This window comes from Scylla paramamosain, unplaced genomic scaffold, assembly GCF_035594125.1.
Source record: "Scylla paramamosain isolate STU-SP2022 unplaced genomic scaffold, ASM3559412v1 Contig18, whole genome shotgun sequence".
Classification (NCBI taxonomy): Eukaryota; Metazoa; Arthropoda; class Malacostraca; order Decapoda; family Portunidae; genus Scylla; species Scylla paramamosain.
Genome location: NW_026973683.1, coordinates 462,501 through 480,543, shown reverse-complemented (window position 1 = coordinate 480,543; position 18,043 = coordinate 462,501). Strand labels below are relative to the sequence as shown.

Below are 18,043 nucleotides of genomic sequence, written 5' to 3'. Positions count from 1 at the left end.
ATCTCTCTCTCTCTCTCTCTCTCTCTCTCTCTCTCTCTCTCTCTCTCTCTCTCTCTCTCTCTCACCTCCTCCGCGGGCAGGCTGATAATGGGTACGGCTTTCTCCACCCTGTCCAGACCGCGACACGCCCACTCATCCAGGGCCGCCCACCCGCCCACGCGCTCCACCAGAGGGTTGGCCAGGGGCAGGGCTCCAGTCGCGGCCACTCTCACGCTCCTCTCAGCTGCTCTCAACGCCGCCCCCACCACCACGTTACTCTGACGGAGGCGGTGAAGGGAGCAAAGTAAATATTAGCAGTTCCTTTTGGTTTTTGGTGTGTGATAAAAACAGTGGGAAAAGGAGGAGGAGGAGGAGGAGGAGGAGGAGGAGGAGGAGGAGGAGGAGGAGGAGGAGGAGGAGGAGGAGGAGGAGGAGGAGGAGGAGGAGGAAGAAGAAGAGGAGGACTAAAACAAGAGAGAGAGAGAGAGAGAGAGAGAGAGAGAGAGAGAGAGAGAGAGAGAGAGAGAGAGAGAGAGAGAGAGAGAGAGAGAGAGGTGCAGCAGTTACCTTTCCAGTGTCGTAGAAGGTGTGAATGGCTTGGTTGAGGGCAGGGAGAGCCATCACCCTGGCGAGGAAGGCGGGGGTGCCAGGGGGGGCGGGGACAGCGGCAGGGGGGAAGCCTTAGGGACCATCCTGCTGTGTGACCTGCTAGACAAGTTAATAAGTAAGTGAATAAGTAAATAAAAGATGAAGAAGATGTTGAATAATTGGTTGGGAAAGTAATGGAAAGGGTTATAATTGATAATAGATAATGATGATAATGAATAGGTGGATGGATAAGTAAATAATTGAAGAATTTAAGATATAGATGTTAAATGAACACATGGAAAAGACGTTTCGGAGAGAGAGAGAGAGAGAGAGAGAGAGAGAGAGAGAGAGAGAGAGAGAGAGAGAGAGAGAGAGAGAGAGAGAGAGAGAGAGAGAGAGAGAGAACTACTACTACTATTACTACTACTACTATTACTACTACTTCTCTGTCAAAATTAATCCGCCACCACCACCACCACCACCAACCTACCACCACCACCACCACCACCACCACCAGCACCACCGCTAATCTATAACACTTCTGAAATCTCACAGACAGGATGACTCAACACACACACACACACACACACACACACACACACACACACACACACACACACACACACACGAGGAAAAATAAAAAAAAATAACTGGATTTGTGTCGATTTCAATGTCTCTCTCTCTCTCTCTCTCTCTCTCTCTCTCTCTCTCTCTCTCTCTCTCTCTCTCTCTCTCTCTCTCTCCCCGTCATTACACACATTAGCTTCCACTGTTTTCCCTCACCTTCCCTCATTACCTCCCATCACTTCCCCTCATCTCCCGCGGGTGTGTTACTCTCTCGTTCTTCCTAGGGGGATTTGTTCTGTTGGGGTCGTGACTGGTGGTGCTGGTGGTGGTGGTGGTGGTGGTGGAAATAGTAGTAGTAGTAGTAGTAGTAGTAGTAGTAGTAGTAGTAGTAGTAGTAGTAGTAGTAGAAGTGATGATAAACTGCAAAACCGACAGGAGAGAGAGAGAGAGAGAGAGAGAGAGAGAGAGAGAGAGAGAGAGAGAGAGAGAGAGAGAGAGAGAGAGAGAGAGAGAGAGAGAGAGAGAGAGAGAGAGAGATAATAATAGATTTTCAACACGTACATACATTCATGCAAGCAATTTAAGAGAGAGAGAGAGAGAGAGAGAGAGAGAGAGAGAGAGAGAGAGAGAGAGAGAGAGAGAGAGAGAGAGAGAGAGAATGTTACGTGTGATGAAATAATACAGATAATGATGTGACCTTGACCTAACCTGACCTCACCTGACCCTTACCTGACCCTCACCTAACATGACTAGGAGAGGAAGAGGGAGGGGAAAGAAAAGGAGATAGGAAAGAAATGATAAAGGCGATTTTTCAAAACAAACTGGGGATTTTCTTGTGAATGATGATAAAGTGAATTTTTTTTTAAGTGTTACGCGAAAAAAATGCTTGAAAAAAATAAATAATAATAACAATAACAATAATAATAACAATAACAATAATAAACAGGTAGGTAAAATTAATTAATACAAGACAGAAAACTTTAAATTACACTATGAACCGCTTATATTTATATTAAGTTACATTGACAAAGAGAACGGGTGACAAAGAAAACGGAGAGCAACTAATACAGGAATAACTCAACTAAATAATGAATAAATAGATTAAATTAAATAGATAAAACAGAAAATGGAAAAAAAATTCGTAATGAAAGCTTACGGTGACAAAGAAAACGGATGTAGCTTACTAACACATTCAGGTATAACTCAACTATTTCCCATCCACATGACCTCCACCCAAGGCATCCATTTATCCACTATCCACACACTCCAACCATCCACTCTCCTACATCTGCTGCCTCCACTCTCACTCTCCCGTCAGTCAGTTTCCTCATTACGAGTCTACTGATCTATTTCCGTAACTTTTTCTTCGTTTTATCCCCTCAACGCCTCCAGAGAGAGAGAGAGAGAGAGAGAGAGAGAGAGACGTGGGTATCCTCCAATCCTCTATTTTTCCTTCATTTTCCCCTTCCTTCACCACCTTAATTATTAATGCACCTGACATCTCTTCACCTTCCTTTTTCCCTCTTTTTTTTCCCCTCACTCACCGACTCACACCTCCATTTCCTCACCTTTCCCTTCAAATCACCGCACACCCATCTCCCCTCTTCTTGTCTCCTATGCAAATTCACCCGAACTCATTTAACGCCTTGTTTCCCCTCTTTTCCTTCATATATACCATATCACACCAATATCCCGTCTTCTTTTTCCCTTCAACCACTAAGCTACACCGATTTCCCTCGTGTTTTCTTCTCTATATACAAATCTATATCAATTTTCCCTTTTCCTTTTTCCTTTTTCCCATCACAGACCTTCACACACTCTCTCCCCTCTTTGTTCACCTCCACACACTAACTAAAATAACTCCCCATCTTCGCCCCTCACAATCACACCCATTCCCTTTTGTCTATATCTATCTCCCCTCTTCGTGTCCCCTTTCCTTACCTCTTCTGAAGACGTTCGGATGTGAAATGGACACCCTTCCCCTCACCCAGGGTCTTATATAGCTCGAGTGAGGGGAGAGGATAAGAAGAGAGGATGAGGAGGAGGAGGGAGGGGAGATTAAGAGTGGGGGGGATCGTCTGATGGTTGCAGGAAGAGGTGACGGGAGTGAGGGGAGGTCATGAGGGAAATGGAGAGATGGGGAGGAAAAGAGGGGTTGAGGGAAGGTGAGGGGAGATAGTAAAGGGAAGGAAAGAAGTACAGTGAGATCATGAGGGAAAATGAGGGGAAAAAGAGGAAGAGGAGGAGGAAAAGCGAGGGAAAAACAGATAGGTAAGAAAGTAAGGGGAGGGAAATAAGGGGAAGGAAACAAGTGAGGGGAAAAATTTAAAAAACGAGGGGAAAGGAGGAAAAGCGAGAGGAAAATAGGAAACAAATTGGAAGGAAGAAGAAAAGTGTGAGGAAAAGAAGGCGAAACATGAAAGGAAAATGAGGAAAATAAGGGAAAATTATAAAAATGAGGAAAAATTAGCAAAAAAGGGAGGAATAACAAGGGATAATGGAAAATAACGAAAGAGAGAAATGGATACGAATAAAAGAGAAGGAAAAATAGGAGGAGGAAGAGGAGGAGGAGAAGAAGGAGAAGAAGAAGAGGAGGAGGAAAGGAGGAGAGGTTACCAAATATGAAAACCATCCCAACTTTCTATTTTTTTTTACTTTCTTTTACTTTTTTTTTATCCTTTTTCGAATGAGTGCAAATATTCCTAGTCATGGCGTGCGTGCGTGTGTGTGTGTGTGTACGTGCGTGTGCGTGTGTGTGTGTCGAGTCATGCCCCAGTGTACGTAACCCTGAGATGATGTTTAGGATGAATTAAAAGATTATATAAAATACTTATACACCAACGGAGTCAAATACCGCTAACTAGTGAAGGAACACGTATGTATGTATGTTGTAAGTGTGTGCGTGTGCGTGTGTGTGTGTGTGTGTGTGTGTGTGTGTGTGTGTGTGTGTGTGTGTGTGTGTGTGTGTGTGTGTGTGTAATCAAGACAGACACAAACACAAACAAACAAAAAGACAGACGGACAGACAGACAAACAGGAAAACACACACACAAACACACACACACGTATAGAAGTAATAATTAGAAAGTGCTCTCTCTCTCTCTCTCTCTCTCTCTCTCTCTCTCTCTCTCTCTCTCTCTCTCTCTCTCTCTCTCTCTCTCTCTCTCTCTCTCTCTCTCTCTCTCTCTCTCCTTGCGCCATGGTAACACAGTATTCATCCCTCGCACACTTTCTCATTACTCACCGTGACTAAATAAAAACATAAATGCGAACTAACAAACAAACAGACACCTACAGTTTGCCCAAAAAAACGTAATATATATATTTTTTTTCACTTTTCATAAACACAATATTTCTATGAAGATTTGCTTTTCTACTGAAGGGAATTTTAAAGCCAACACACACACACACACACACACACACACACACACACACACACACACACACACACAACGAGTAAATAATCAAATAATAAATAAAATAGAATGAAATTATATAAACATGCCTTGGTACAAAAATGTTAGTCCATTAAGACAACTTCTACTATTATTTGCATTTCCTGACGAAAATAAATGGGTGAATGACGGAATAAATAAATAAATGAAATATCCCTTTTATATATCATGGGACTTTTTCCCCTATTTTATTTGTTCACCATCACGACTCGACACACACACACACACACACACACACACACACACACACACACACACACACACACACACACACACACACACACATAATTCTGAATTCCGTGCACGCCAGGGTCTTGTTGGGAGAATCAACAGCTCCACACACCGCTGTCTCGCTACATGAAAGGGTTACGTTCTGAAAACACGCAATCATAAAGGTAAGGATGGTGAGGCGCGCCCACCACAACACGGGCACGGTTCCCGCAGCACCCCACCCACGGCCCACCACGAAGGTTACAATTACACAAAACGCCACTGAACAACAAATTGGTGAAAAAATACACAGAAAACACAGGACGGCACCCACCCCCACCCTGCGTCCCCAGAGGGAAGCACCGCTACCCTGTCACCAGGGAGCAGCACCCCCACCCTGTGTCTGCAGGGGACAGCACCCCCACCTTGTGTCCCCAGGGGGCAGCGCCAAGCAAGCGGGATGTCTCTTCTGTGTAGGCTCTTTTTTTTTTTTTTTTTCCAGAATCAGTGAGCAGCGGCAAGCGGAGCGGGCGTCCAGGCCAGGCCGCGCTCCGTGTCTTGCATGGTGTCAAAGAAGGCCCAGTGCACAGTCTCCTGCACGGCGACGGTCAGGTCCGTGACGATCTTGTACGCCGCCAGCACCCACAAGCAGATGAGCACGAAGCGGAGCGCCCTCCTGCACCTGCCGGGCGGCGGCACGGAGCGGGGCACCGGCTGGCCGGGGAACAGCAGCTGGTACTGCGTGCTGCGGCGTGCTGGCGCCGCACCGCCGCGGGCTGAACAACCGTCTGTTCTGGAGACGTCCCTGGGCGCTGTCTCAGGGCCGTCCGTGCTGGTGGTGCTGCTGGTGGTGCTGGTGGTGCCGGGGGTGGTGGTGCTGCTGGCGTCGCCCGCTGGTGATGTCTCGCGGCTTAACTGGAAAGACTTGGACCAGTCGGTGTTGTCGAGGGGCGCGCCGCACATGTCCCGCACCATCTGCTTGAGCCTGAAGGGCGTCGGGTCCCTGGGGGGCGGGAACACGAACTGGTGGGGCGGAGTGTCCTGGGAGAAGAGCCTCAGGGGGCAGCGTGGCGGCGGCAGCGGTGTGGGGCGCGGGCTGACCTGCGCCACCTCCACCCAGGCCTACTGCCGGGCGCCCCCTGCCTTCACCTCCAGGGGGACGCACGCCACGCACTCCGCCGTGCGGGAGAGAAGCTCGCCCAGGGGAACCTCTGCGCGGGCCGTCAGGCGCTCCCCCGTGTACAGGCGCAGCACCAGCGTCCTGGCGCGCCCCTTCACCCTCAACGTGGGTCCCCTGCCCGGAGGGAACCACTGCAGCAGCCGCTCCTTCCCCGCGCCGGACTGCTGCTGCTGCTGATGCCGCTGTGGCGCGGCCTTAGCCACCCGCTCCAGCGTGAGGAGCAGGTGCACCTTGGGTATCTGCCACCAGCCCTTGTACGCCGCCGTCAGCATGGTGGGCGCCCTGCCGTGCTCGGCCTTCACTACGTGCACGGCGCTGATCTGCAGCACGGCGCGGCTTTTGCTCTGCACGGCGCAAGAACGCTCGGCCGCGCCCTGCTTGTGGGGCGCATGGTGTCCCTGCTCATGCGCCTCCACAGTGTCGCTCTGCTCAAAGGGCTCCCTGGAGCGTCCCTCCCGCCTGAGCAGCTTCCCGAGGCCCTGGCAACAGCAGAGGCAGCTGGGGGAACCACTGGCCTGCCGCCTCCGCCGTGTGTCTCCCGCCACTCGCAGGGCAGGAGTCCTGCAGTCACCGGCGCCTTCCTCCTCGTGTTTGTTCTTCGCGTTGCCTGAGTTACCCATGGTATGATTCCTGTTACTCTCTTTCCTCGCCGCCAGGAGGCCCGCACCCTTAATATTCAGCTTCATTTCATTCCTACGAGAAACTCGAGGCGTGGGCGTCCACACTCACCTCCAAGCTGTCTCTCCAAGAACCCTGGAGGGGCGTTTCCATTGGTCCATGCCCCCTTCGGCTTCCCTCCCATTGGTCCCCCCTCCTGCCGTGTGTGTGTGTGTGTGTGTATGAGAGAGAGAGAGAGAGAGAGAGAGAGAGAGAGAGAGAGAGAGAGAGAGAGAGAGAGAGAGAGAGAGAGAGAGAGAGAGAGAGAGAGAGAGAGAGAGAGAGAGCGAGAGAGAGAGAGAGAGCCACTAACCACAAGCACCTTTTCTTTCGAGTGACAGCAATGAGACAGAAAACGAGTCATTTTGGACAGAGGAGACAACTCTGGGGTTTTGCATAATTCCCTCACCACCACCACCACCACCACCACCCAAATGTCACTCACAGGCGCCTCGGTGTTCGTGAATATTTGAATTCTGGGCGTCAGTGATGATTCGCTGCTTCACTTTCAGATTAATTTCTTTCACAAAAGTTCGATACAAGACGTCCTAATTCTCTCTCTCTTTCCAAACTCGCTGGACACACCAATGAAAAATTACTCAAAGGGAAGACTTGAGTTGATGAAGTTTTTGACCGTCCTGCAGTCCCACATGACCAATACAGCCGCCTGTAGAACCTAACCTAACCTAACCTTACCCATTTGTATCCCCTCACCTAACCTAATCAACCAAAACCTAACTAAACGTAACCTCATCTAATTAAACCTAATCTAATCTAGTCCCTTATGAGAAATAAATGCTTGGAACAGACTCAGTAATCAGGTTGTTAGTACCGAATCATTAGAAACATTTTAAAAGGAGGTAAGATGGCTTTTTGCTCCTCTCATTACTTTCTTATATTTCTATCTCCCCAATAAATTAAAAATACAAGATTACTTAAGGCAACTCTTGAAGAACTGAAAGAAAACGTGACTACTTAAAGGTGAACTCGTGTATCTAAAATTCACGAGGCATGGGAGGCGGTCACTTCACTCGACTTCATCAACTCTTGCCAACTTTCCCGAGGCGTCCCGAGGCAGTTTTTGTGTGCGGCTGAAAAGTTTAGGTGAGAGGATGGTTTGATGCACTCCAGGCACCGCCACGCTATCTGAGAGCTTAAGAGGAAGGACCCCAACTGCACTCCGCCACTCCGCCTTGACTTGCAGAGCTGACCACGACTTGGCTCCTTCGCTGCCTAGTCCCACAACGTTTTCGCTCTTTCGCTTAACAAGACGCTCAATCCTTCCCTCCTTCGCTACACAAGGCCTTAATTTCTTCACTCCTTCGCTTCACAAGGCCTTAATTTCTTCACTCCTTCACTTCACATCGCTTTTACCCGTTCACTCCGCTATACAACGCTCCATTCCTTCCTTCCTTCACTCCTCTCCTCCGCTCCTCCGCTCCTCCGCCGCCTCGCATCCCTGTTTATAATTTCCTCCATGTAAGTAAACGTATTCTTTCCCGTAACTAACTTTTTCCTTACGTAACTTAACTTTTCCTATTAAGATTGTACCGCTGTGATCATTTCGTCCTGCTGTACTTAAGTGCCTGCATAACTTTTGAATAATCATCAGCCAGCCTCCAAATGCCGCCTCGTCAAGGAAGGGAACTGTTGAGGTGGCAGGAAATATAGTCACACTTGCAGGGAGTTTTAGAAATACGATCCACTGTGACATACGCCATCTCGGGCCCTGTCTGTCCAGTTGGCGCTCTTTCTATTACTCGCACGGATAAGAGAGCTAGATCAAACATACCATCATACACATAGGGATTAATAACTATACCTTAAACCCTCCTTATTTCACGCTTTATCCCTTCTAGGTGGATATGTGGATTAGTGACACAAATGCGGATACCTATAATCATGTGGGTGATGTGGACAGCGGCAGGAGACAAGACGGGCAAGATAATTTTACAAAACACAACAGTATCTCACCGCAACGTCTCTAACCTTGACCTAAGACACCAAGGTTACACTGCCACGTCCTTAAGACACCCACGAGGTCACAGTGCCACGCCCCTAGGAAGCGAAGAGCAAGGGGAGGAGTGGCACGGGAGCCTAGGAAGGATGCTAACTCATATTGCGGTGAGAGAGATGAGTCAGTGTAATTTGGTGATGGCATATGACAGTGGATATGAGAGTCAACACGTCTTGCAGCCTCTTCTAGCCCTGCCCAACCCTAGACAGGTGGGTGTGTGAGGTGTGTGAGTGGGTGTCAGGTGTGTGTGACGAAGTGCGTAGCTGGGAGCAGGTGTGAGTGAGGATAGGTGTGTGTGACGGGGTGTTTAGCTGAGAACAGGTGTGTGAGTGGATGTCAGAAGAGGGACAGGTATGTAAAGTGGATATTTTGGTTTGGTGGAGTGACTAAGTAACTCAGACAGGTGTGTGTGTGTGTGTGTGTGTGTGTGTGTGTGTGTGTGTGTGTGTGTGTGTGTGTGTGTGTGTGTGCGTTAATCAAATAATCTCGTCATGCCCTAATCTCCTTAACCTACACACACACACACACACACACACACACACACACACACACACACACACACACATAGGTGGTGGAGGTGCGTACCGTGGCGGATCTCCTGAAGGTGAAGTGGGCGTCTGGAGGCTGCCGTGGGTACCTGCTGCTCCTGTCACGCCCCACGCCCCTTCTGACGCTGAGTGAGGCGCGCCCGCTGCTCTGGGACTACCGCGGCAGGTGAGGGATTAACTCCTGACGAAGGGAAAGAGAGATTTGTAATTGTGATGATAAATAATTGTAAAGAAGCAATTTCAAGCCCTTTCTTTTACTCCTGACGAAGGGAAAAGAAAGGTTTATCTCTTATTTTGGTAATGAATTAAGAGAATGTTTTTTATGTGTTTTTTTTATAATTATAATTGTTAACTACAGTATTATCATTGTTATTGTTGTTGTTTTTAGTAGTAGTAGTAGTAGTAGTAGTAGTAGTAGTAGTAGTAGTAGTAGTAGTAGTAGTAGTAGTAGTAGTAGTAGTAATAGTAGTAGTAGTAGTGATGTTGAATGTAACTGTGGTATTTATTAAAGGGGATATTTTGTAGGTATATAATTTTTTTCCCATAATTACATTTTTAACTGGTATTGTTGTGATCATTATCATTATTATTATTATCATATTATTATTATCATCATTATTATAAATATAAACAACAACATCAACAACAACAACAGCAGCAACAACAACAACAACAACAACAACAACAACAACCACAACAACAACAACAACAGGTCACCACTTAATCTGAACACTTGTGACACATGAACGACGAGCACCACAGCACGCCAGCCACACCCTGCCAAGTACACTCTCCGGGAACGTTACGTCAACACACCACACTGAAACATTTTAGTGACGGAGTGAAATGAAAACGAGTGTACAAACGTTTCCCCTGGGCAGCTCAACACGAGTACAGAGTGTAACAAAACAGGGAAAAAAAAAAAAAGTGAATAAGCTTTTTTTTTTCTTGTTTTTGTTTTTTTCTGGGTACGACTAGGTTAATTATAGTACAGAGTGTAACAAAACGAAAAAAAATTGTGTTTAAGCATTTTTTCTGGGTACGACTAGGTTAATTATATATAGTACAGAGTGTAACAAAACGAAAAAAAAGTGTGTTAATGCATTTTTTTTATTCTGGGTACGACTAGGTTAATTATAGTACAGTATTCTGGGTACGACTAGGTTAATTATAGTACAGAGTGTAACAAAACGAAAGAGTATTAAATAAAGATTCCCCCGTGTGTAGATTAGACGAGTACAGAGAGCGGAGAAGCGCAAGAGCATGTGTACAACCGCTCTCCGCCACCCCCCCCCCCACACACACACACTACCTTACTCCTCCGTCACTTCCAGCCCTCACCCCCCCTCCCCACCCCCCAAAAAGAAAGAAAAAAAAAAACTCGAATATCTAAACACAAACCCATTTTTCTACCTGTCAGATTTCAAACACACCAGAGATTACACCTGGGAACACTACAGCAACACCCCCCTCTCTCTTCTCTCCCCCTCCCCTTCCAGATACCTGTGCGTGCTGCCATCTAGAGGGGACCTGGAGAAACTGGCGGGCTCTCTGAAAGGAAGGAAGACTGAACACCTTGCTGGAGTAATTAAGGTAAGAATGCACAGGTAAATTTAAGTACACAAATTTGTACTTAGGTGTGTTTTTCAGTCTCTCTCTCTCTCTCTCTCTCTCTCTCTCTCTCTCTCTCTCTCTCTCTCTCTCTCTCTCTCTCTCTCTCTCTCTCTCTCTCTCTCTCTCTCTCTCTCTCTCTCCTCCTGTTCTTCTCTTTATCTGTCATTATCAGTTTTACTAATTATTTACTTTGTCATTCTTTTCTTTTTCTCTCCTTTTATTACTTTCGCTTATTTTCTAATCTTATTGAGGTTTTCAGGTGCCTTCCTCTCCTTCTCTTTTTTTTATTTTTATTTTTATCTGTCCTTTTTTTTTCTTCTTTTCTTCTCATTCCGCCAGATCCTTCTCCTCTTCCTCTCTCTCCTTCTTCCTCCTCCACCTTCACCACCACCAAAACGTCCTCCTCTTCCTTTACCTTCAGTCTCTCCCACGGACCACGCGGAACACAAGGAAGATAGGGAGGGAGAGAGAGAGAGGAAGGGAGAGAAGGAGGGAGGGAAGGACAAAGGAAGGATAATTTGTTAAGTGTCACCACATGATTGAAAACCATTAGAAAACGGGAGGAGGGGCTGAAAGGTAGGACATACAGCAGACTGCCAGGGAGCTTAAATGTTTTACTTGCTCAAAGCTTACAGTAGTCAAACCCCAGAGCACTGTTGGGGATTAGTGAAGTGATGTGTGAGGGAGAAAGGAAGAGGGGGAGAGAGAGAGAAATCTAAGAGGAGTGATGGGGGATTAGTGAAGTGATGTGAAGGAGAGAGAGAGAGAGAGAGAGAGAGAGAGAGAGAGAGAGAGAGAGAGAGAGAGAGAGAGAGAGAGAGAGAGAGAGAGAGAGAGAGAGAGAGAGAGAGAGAGAGACATAGACAGACACAAGCAAAAACATACATAAATTAAAACTTCACACTCGAAACACACAAAGAAAAAGAAAACAACAACAACAACAACAACAACAACAATTACTACTACTACTACTACTACTACTACTACTATTATTACTACTACAAAAAAAAAAAGATAGAGAATTCTGTAGGAACAAACATCACCAACACTGCCACACACACACACACACACACACACACACACACACACACACACACACACATAACGTTCTCTGTCACGACCACAACGATCAAGGTGAACGACCCACTCAGATAAGAGGGAAGCAGACAGACAGAAAGACGGCCACAAATTGACCAAGAAGATAAAGAATCGAGTCCAGATGGGAAGGGAATCTAGAATTTTAAATCTGCTTCCGGGTGATTGTGTGGAAATATGATACCAATGTTTATTTATGATTTGTGACTGGTCTTGGCGTTTCTGATGAAATTGCAAGAGAGAGAGAGAGAGAGAGAGAGAGAGAGAGAGAGAGAGAGAGAGAGAGAGACCTCCTCCTCCTTGTCATCATCTCATCTTTCTCCATCTCCTTCTCACATTGGTTCTCGCTCCTCATCCTCCTCCTCTTCCTCTTCCATCTCCTCCTCATTATTTTTATTCAATTACTACTGCAAATTGATACCAGTTAATCAATTAATCCTTTTTCTTCTCTTCTTCCTTTCGTCTTCTTTCTTTTACTCCTCCTCTTCCTCCTCCTCTTACTCAGGGCGAGTCAGTGGGAGCGTGGCAGGTGTACGTGAACCAGCTGTACCGCGGCGACCAGTTGGTGGGCCGCGTGGCCACCTGGCGGGGCCGTAGGTTCATCTCTGGGGGCGCCATCTACAGGGACAGAGTGGCGGATCTGAAGGGCACCACACTTAAGGTTCTCTGTGTTCTTGTGTCCATAAATCTATCTTCTCTGTTCTCTCACGCCTTCTTCTGCCCCTCCTTCAGGCAATCATCTATGAACAAGCGCCTGACGTCAATAAAACAAAACATCTACCGGTCTTTACGCCCTCCTGCCACTCTTTCAGCTAGTCAAAAAGAGAAACAGTATCTAGCTACCCTCACGCCTTCTTCTGCCACTCCTACAGGCAGTCACCTTCGAGTGGGCACCTAGCGTCTTCTACTACAGGGGTCTTAATGGAAGTGTCCTCTTTCGCTACGGCACGGACATCGGGGTTCTGGACACCATCGCAAGAGTCATGAATTTTACTGTCAGATACGAAGAGCCGCCCCAGGGTGAGCTGATGGGGTGAAGGGTGAAGGGTGGTTGAGGAGTGATGGGATAGGAAAGGGAAGAAATGGAAGTAAGGAAAGAATGAAGGACTGAGATGGGAAGGTATGGTAGATGGGATGGGTGGAAAGAGGAATGATGGAAGATTGGGTGATGGGATACGAAGGGAAGGGAAGGGAAAGGAAAGGGTGAGGGAAAGACGCAACAAAGACAAAACAAAACAAAGCAGGAAAGAAAAGGAAGGAAGACAAAGAAAATAACATGAAAAAGTAAATAAGGAGAAGAGAAAATGAATAAAAATATGTAAGACTCTCTCTCTCTCGCTCTCTCTCTCTCTCTCTCTCTCTCTCTCTCTCTCTCTCTCTCTCTCTCTCTATCTATCTCACTCTCTCTCTTAGCTTTGAAATTTTCCCTTTGTTTCCTACATCCAAGAGGCTTCCCGTTTTCTTTTTCGTTCATTTCCGTCATCAAAGGCAAAGAAAGAACATTTGACCTTTACCTTCACGTTTTTCAGAAGTTCCCCCTCACACCTTTTTTTTTTCTAACCTCACACGCTCGTTTTCTGTGAAGTTTTCTTTTTCAATCTCTCTCCTTCATGATACCCAATGCTCTCTCTCTCTCTCTCTCTCTCTCTCTCTCTCTCTCTCTCTCTCTCTCTCTAGCAGTAGTAGTAGCAACAACACCAATTAAATCAATCAAAACTAAAACCAAACAACAAAACAAAAGTGATCCACAAAAATTAACAACTTTCTCGTTTTCTGTGGCGGCGCGGTAGGGGAGCGGTGGGGACGCGAGGAGGAAAACGGAACCTGGTCTGGCATGATGGGGAGACTTGCACGAAACGAGGTGGACATTGGATTAGTGGATCTTTATGTAACCCACGTCAGGATAGGGATTCTGGACTACACCACGCCCTACGACTCTGAGGTAAGGTCAGGGGTCACGCTAGGTCATGTCAGGTTAGGTTTGGTTTGGTAAAGGTTTAAATTTTCCGTCTTTTGTGTTTTTTCTTTTTTCCCTTCCTTTTTTTTTCCTTCCATCTTTCCTTCATCTGTTTTCATCCTCTCCCTTGCTTCATTCACCTGCTCCTCCCTTCCCTTCCTTCCTTCCTTCATATTTCTCCCTCCTTTCCACGCTTCTTCTCTCTTCTACCTTTCCTTCGCCTGTTTCTTTTCCTTTCCTTCCCTTTCCTCTATTTTTTCCTTCACCTTTTCTCTTCAATCTTCTTTCAGTCCCTCCTTCATCCTTTCCATCATCCTGACTTTATTTTCATCTGTTCCTCTTCCTCCCTTCCATCTATCTCCCTCCCAATCTTCCCCAGCTGAGTTGCTTCATGGCACGCACGGAGCCGCCCCTCCCACGATGGCAGGCCCTTGCGTTCCCCTTCCAAGGCACTACCTGGATGGCTATAGCGGTGGGGCTCGTGGTGGCTGGTCCTGTACTTGCTCTCCTAGCCCGCGGCAGTGCCCTCTGGTAAGGTGGTGGTGGTGGTGGTGGTGGTGATGGTGGTGGTGATGAAATATTTAACGTGTCTTCCTGTCTATTCATTCATCAACCTATCTATCTACCTATCTATCTATCTATGTATCTATCTACGTATCTGTCAACCCATTAACCCATTAATCTCTATGTAATCTATCTATCTATGTATCTATCTATGTATCTATCCACCCATCCACCCATTAATCTCCACACAGCGGGGACGAGGAGGCCAGCTTGCAGTCCCTGGGGGTGAGTTGGTACTACGCTCTCGGCCTTCACTGCTGCGAGGCTCAGGTGAGGAAAGGTGCACACTTCTTAATGGAACCTAATACCTTGTTCACAGTCTCAGGTAAGGTCAGGCTGTTTACTTCTAATTGAAACACAAACAAAGAAAAAAACAAGAAAGAATAAACCAAACCCATACACACACACACACACACAGACACACACCACCTCATCACCACCACCACCACCATTACAAACAACATCTAAGCCTAAAACAAGCCAAAGAAATTCCCTAGACCTCCAGTAATATCCCTTCAGTGCCTTCACCCGGAGATCTTCCCGCCCGGAGCCACATTCCTTCATTAACAAGGGAAATGAAGGAAAGAAAACCCGCAGGCGAAAATATAAACCCTTCCAAACTTTCCTTATATCGTTGGCAGGGCAAGGAACAGGAAAGAGGTGGAGGGAGAGGAGAATTGGAGAAAGAGAAGAGTGACTGGAGCGTGAGAGGACAAGCGAATAAGATGAAAGAGATGTACAGGGGAAAAAAGAGAGAGGAAAGAATATGGTAAAGGGAGAGGTAGAGGATTAGCAAAGGAATGGGATATAAAAGAGAGAAAAAAGAGAGGGAAAGAGGAAGGAAGACAGAGAGATGGACAGGGGAAGATGGAAAGAGGGAGGGAAAATAGAAAATAACGGGAAGAGGAGGAAATGAATGAGGGAAGGAAGAAAGGTGATGGAATGAGAAGCGAAATGAGGAAATGGAGAGAAGGAAGAAAAGGCAAAAGGAAAATGAAGGAAGAAATGAAGAAACAGAATAAATAGGAATAGAAGAAGAGGGATAAGAGAGCATCACTTTCACCATCACCATTACCATCACTATCTTTCTCACCACCACCATCACCATGACCTTCACCATCCCTCACTATCACAGGAGAAGATTCCACGCATGCAGTCAACCCGTGTCTTCGTGGCCACACTCTGGATCTACACTATCATTCTCACTATCGTCTACTCTACCAACCTCACTGCCTTCCTGCTGGTGGCGAAACCTCCGGCTACCATTGAGACCATTAAAGACCTTCACGCCTCTGGTCTCGAAGTCTCTGGGGTTGGGAAATTCTATGGTGACGCCCTGGGTTCTGCTAGTGACCCCTACTTGAAGGTACGAACTTTAAGAGAGAAGTTCTAGAATAGCTTTGAAGTTTTTTGAGTGAATCTGAAAGGTACACCACCAACACCACCTTCACCACCACCACTACCTTCTTCAGAGCCTCCAGCAGAAGTTCAGAGCCTACGTGGAAGCTGCAGAGATCTTCCCGAGGGTGCTAAGAGGCAGTGCAGTCATGATACAAAACAGTCCCTTTCTTGAGTTCGTCGCCGCTACGCGCTTCGCCACCAGAGGGCAGTCCAGGATGCGTCTTATGAAGGTGACGGGGTGAGGGAGTGAGGGAATGAGAGATTGACTGATTGGTTGATTGACTGAGTGACTGATTGGTTGATTGACTGGGTGAGAGAGTGACTGACTGACAAATTAATGGAATGATTGGCTGCGTGACTCACTGACTGATTAAGAAGCAATCTTGAGAACCCGGTTAATCATCTCTGTGGCCTTTGAAAATACTTATAGTGAACTGATACGGCTTTCAACGGCTTTTGTAACAGATTAATGACATTTCTGCCTTACCAACAGGAGAAACACTCTTGAGAACCCGGCTAATCATCTCTATGGGCTTTGAAAATAGTCATGTTGAGAAAGCAGTGTTTCAAAATTCGACCTAACTATTTTTTTTTCTCTCTAGCAATCTCGTCCCCATCCCATTCCTACTCATGCCATCACCCCCACTGCCTCTCCCCGCCCACCACTACCTATCTCCCTCCTCATCACCCACACTGGGCTCAAGAATGTAATAAAGGCACGTCCATCAGAGCTACTCACGCCGACTTGTTACCTGGCGTCAGTAATTTGGAGTCAGTCATCCGTATGTCGGCCGCCGTGGTGTAGTGGTACCGCGCGCGTTTTGGGTTCGCGAGAGGATCCTCCGCGAGGATCCAGGTTCGAATCCTAGCCACGGTCTCCTGTGCGCTTTGGATGCGCGAGGATCCTCCGGCGCAAGGGTTCGAATCCTGGCCACGGTCTGTTGTTATGACGTTCCGTGGTGTCGTGGGATCGCTTCCTGGCCGCGTTCCGCTGTTATGATGTTACGGCATCATTCTCTCTCTGTAGTTACATTTCTCGACCAGCGCACATGCTATAGCCTGCCATATTTCCTGCCACAGCAACATTTCGAGAAATATTACCTCCGTATCTTTCCCGAGGTCTCTTCTACCTTCATTTTCTTTTTCTTTTCTTTTCTCGTTCCTTTTCCCGTCACTGCTCAGACGGGTGGAGCTAATTGGAGGAGAGAGGGGGAAGGAGGAGGAGAGCAAACAAGCTCAGGAGTGTCGCCAATTTACGCAGTACGTCGCAGATCATGAAACCTTCTGAGAACTTCACCAAAAATTCTTAAAATTAACCTAAAACTTCCTCTAACAGTCTCCAGTGCTCGTATCACTTCCCATGTGGCCTCAAATGCTCATAAAATTTCCTCTTACACTCTGCAATGCTTCTAAAACTCTCCCTTATGCTTCTATATGCTTCTAAAACTCTCGCTCATGGTCTCAAATGCTCAGAAAACCTGCCTACACAGTCTCAAATGCTCCGAGGGCCTCCCTTAACTTCCCCAAAATTAAAAAAAAAACAAATAGCGTCACCAAACTTGAAATATTTCCTAAACTTGTGTCAAATTACCTGAAGAAGAAGAAAAAAAAAAATCTAAAAATCTAAAGAACACCCAAAAAATCGCAGTAGGCCAGTAAATATTTTGAAAACACGGCCAAAATATACATATCCTCCCCATCGTTAGGCCTGCAGGGTCACTAGCCTGAAACGACGTCAACAGGGTGAACACGGGCTAAAAATACACTCAGAGCACGTCATAGGCTAACCATTCCGAAAAAAAAACACATCACTAGAGCTGAAAATATGTGAAAAACGCTTCCACACACAGCGACTCACCGTGGAAATAAGCCACCGTGTTTTGAAGTACCGTAAGAAATGATTCGCCGAAGAAGAGAGTACCAGGAACGTATCAAGAGAGAGACTGGAGAAAAACAACAGAGAGAATAATATCAAGTGGAAGACGGAGAGTGAGATGGAGGGATGGAATTACGGTACAACTGCTAAGGATGGAAGTCACGGAGAAAGGTGCAAAGGACAGAAACAACTGGAGGAGGGACTATCGTGGCGCCAACCCTTCACTCTAGGGAAACGACGAAAAAGAGAAAAAAAAAAAAAAATGCAAAAGATGAGAGTCACGGAAGATGATGCAAGGGAGAGAAACAACTGGAGGAGACTCGCACATGGCCCCC

General features: G+C 46.7%; 2 protein-coding genes across 14 annotated transcripts in view; one reads left to right on the top strand and one right to left on the bottom strand.

Annotated features, from left to right (window-relative positions):
* Nucleotides 1–18,043, bottom strand: part of LOC135097374 (uncharacterized) — a 161,294-nt gene that overhangs the window by 3,402 nt on the left and 139,849 nt on the right. For 11 of the 13 annotated variants that reach the window (XM_063999211.1, XM_063999213.1, XM_063999205.1 and 8 more), the window contains 3 exons: nt 9,239–9,382; nt 547–684; nt 66–257 (listed from right to left, as the gene is read on the bottom strand). In XM_063999211.1, coding sequence (XP_063855281.1) covers nt 66–257; nt 547–600 — 246 coding nt within the window. In that variant the 5' untranslated portion in view covers nt 601–684; nt 9,239–9,382. Of the gene's footprint in view, nt 1–65; nt 258–546; nt 688–3,075; nt 3,124–9,238; nt 9,383–18,043 lie in introns of those variants that run through there. The other 2 variants (XM_063999208.1, XM_063999219.1) reach the window with 2 other exon arrangements.
* Nucleotides 13,716–18,043, top strand: part of LOC135097352 (glutamate receptor-like) — a 7,692-nt gene continuing 3,364 nt past the window's right edge. The window contains exons 1-4 of the mRNA XM_063999159.1: nt 13,716–14,398; nt 14,623–14,701; nt 15,567–15,797; nt 15,904–16,062. Of these exons, the coding sequence (XP_063855229.1) occupies nt 14,259–14,398; nt 14,623–14,701; nt 15,567–15,797; nt 15,904–16,062 (609 nt within the window). The 5' untranslated portion in view covers nt 13,716–14,258. The remainder of the gene's footprint in view (nt 14,399–14,622; nt 14,702–15,566; nt 15,798–15,903; nt 16,063–18,043) is intronic.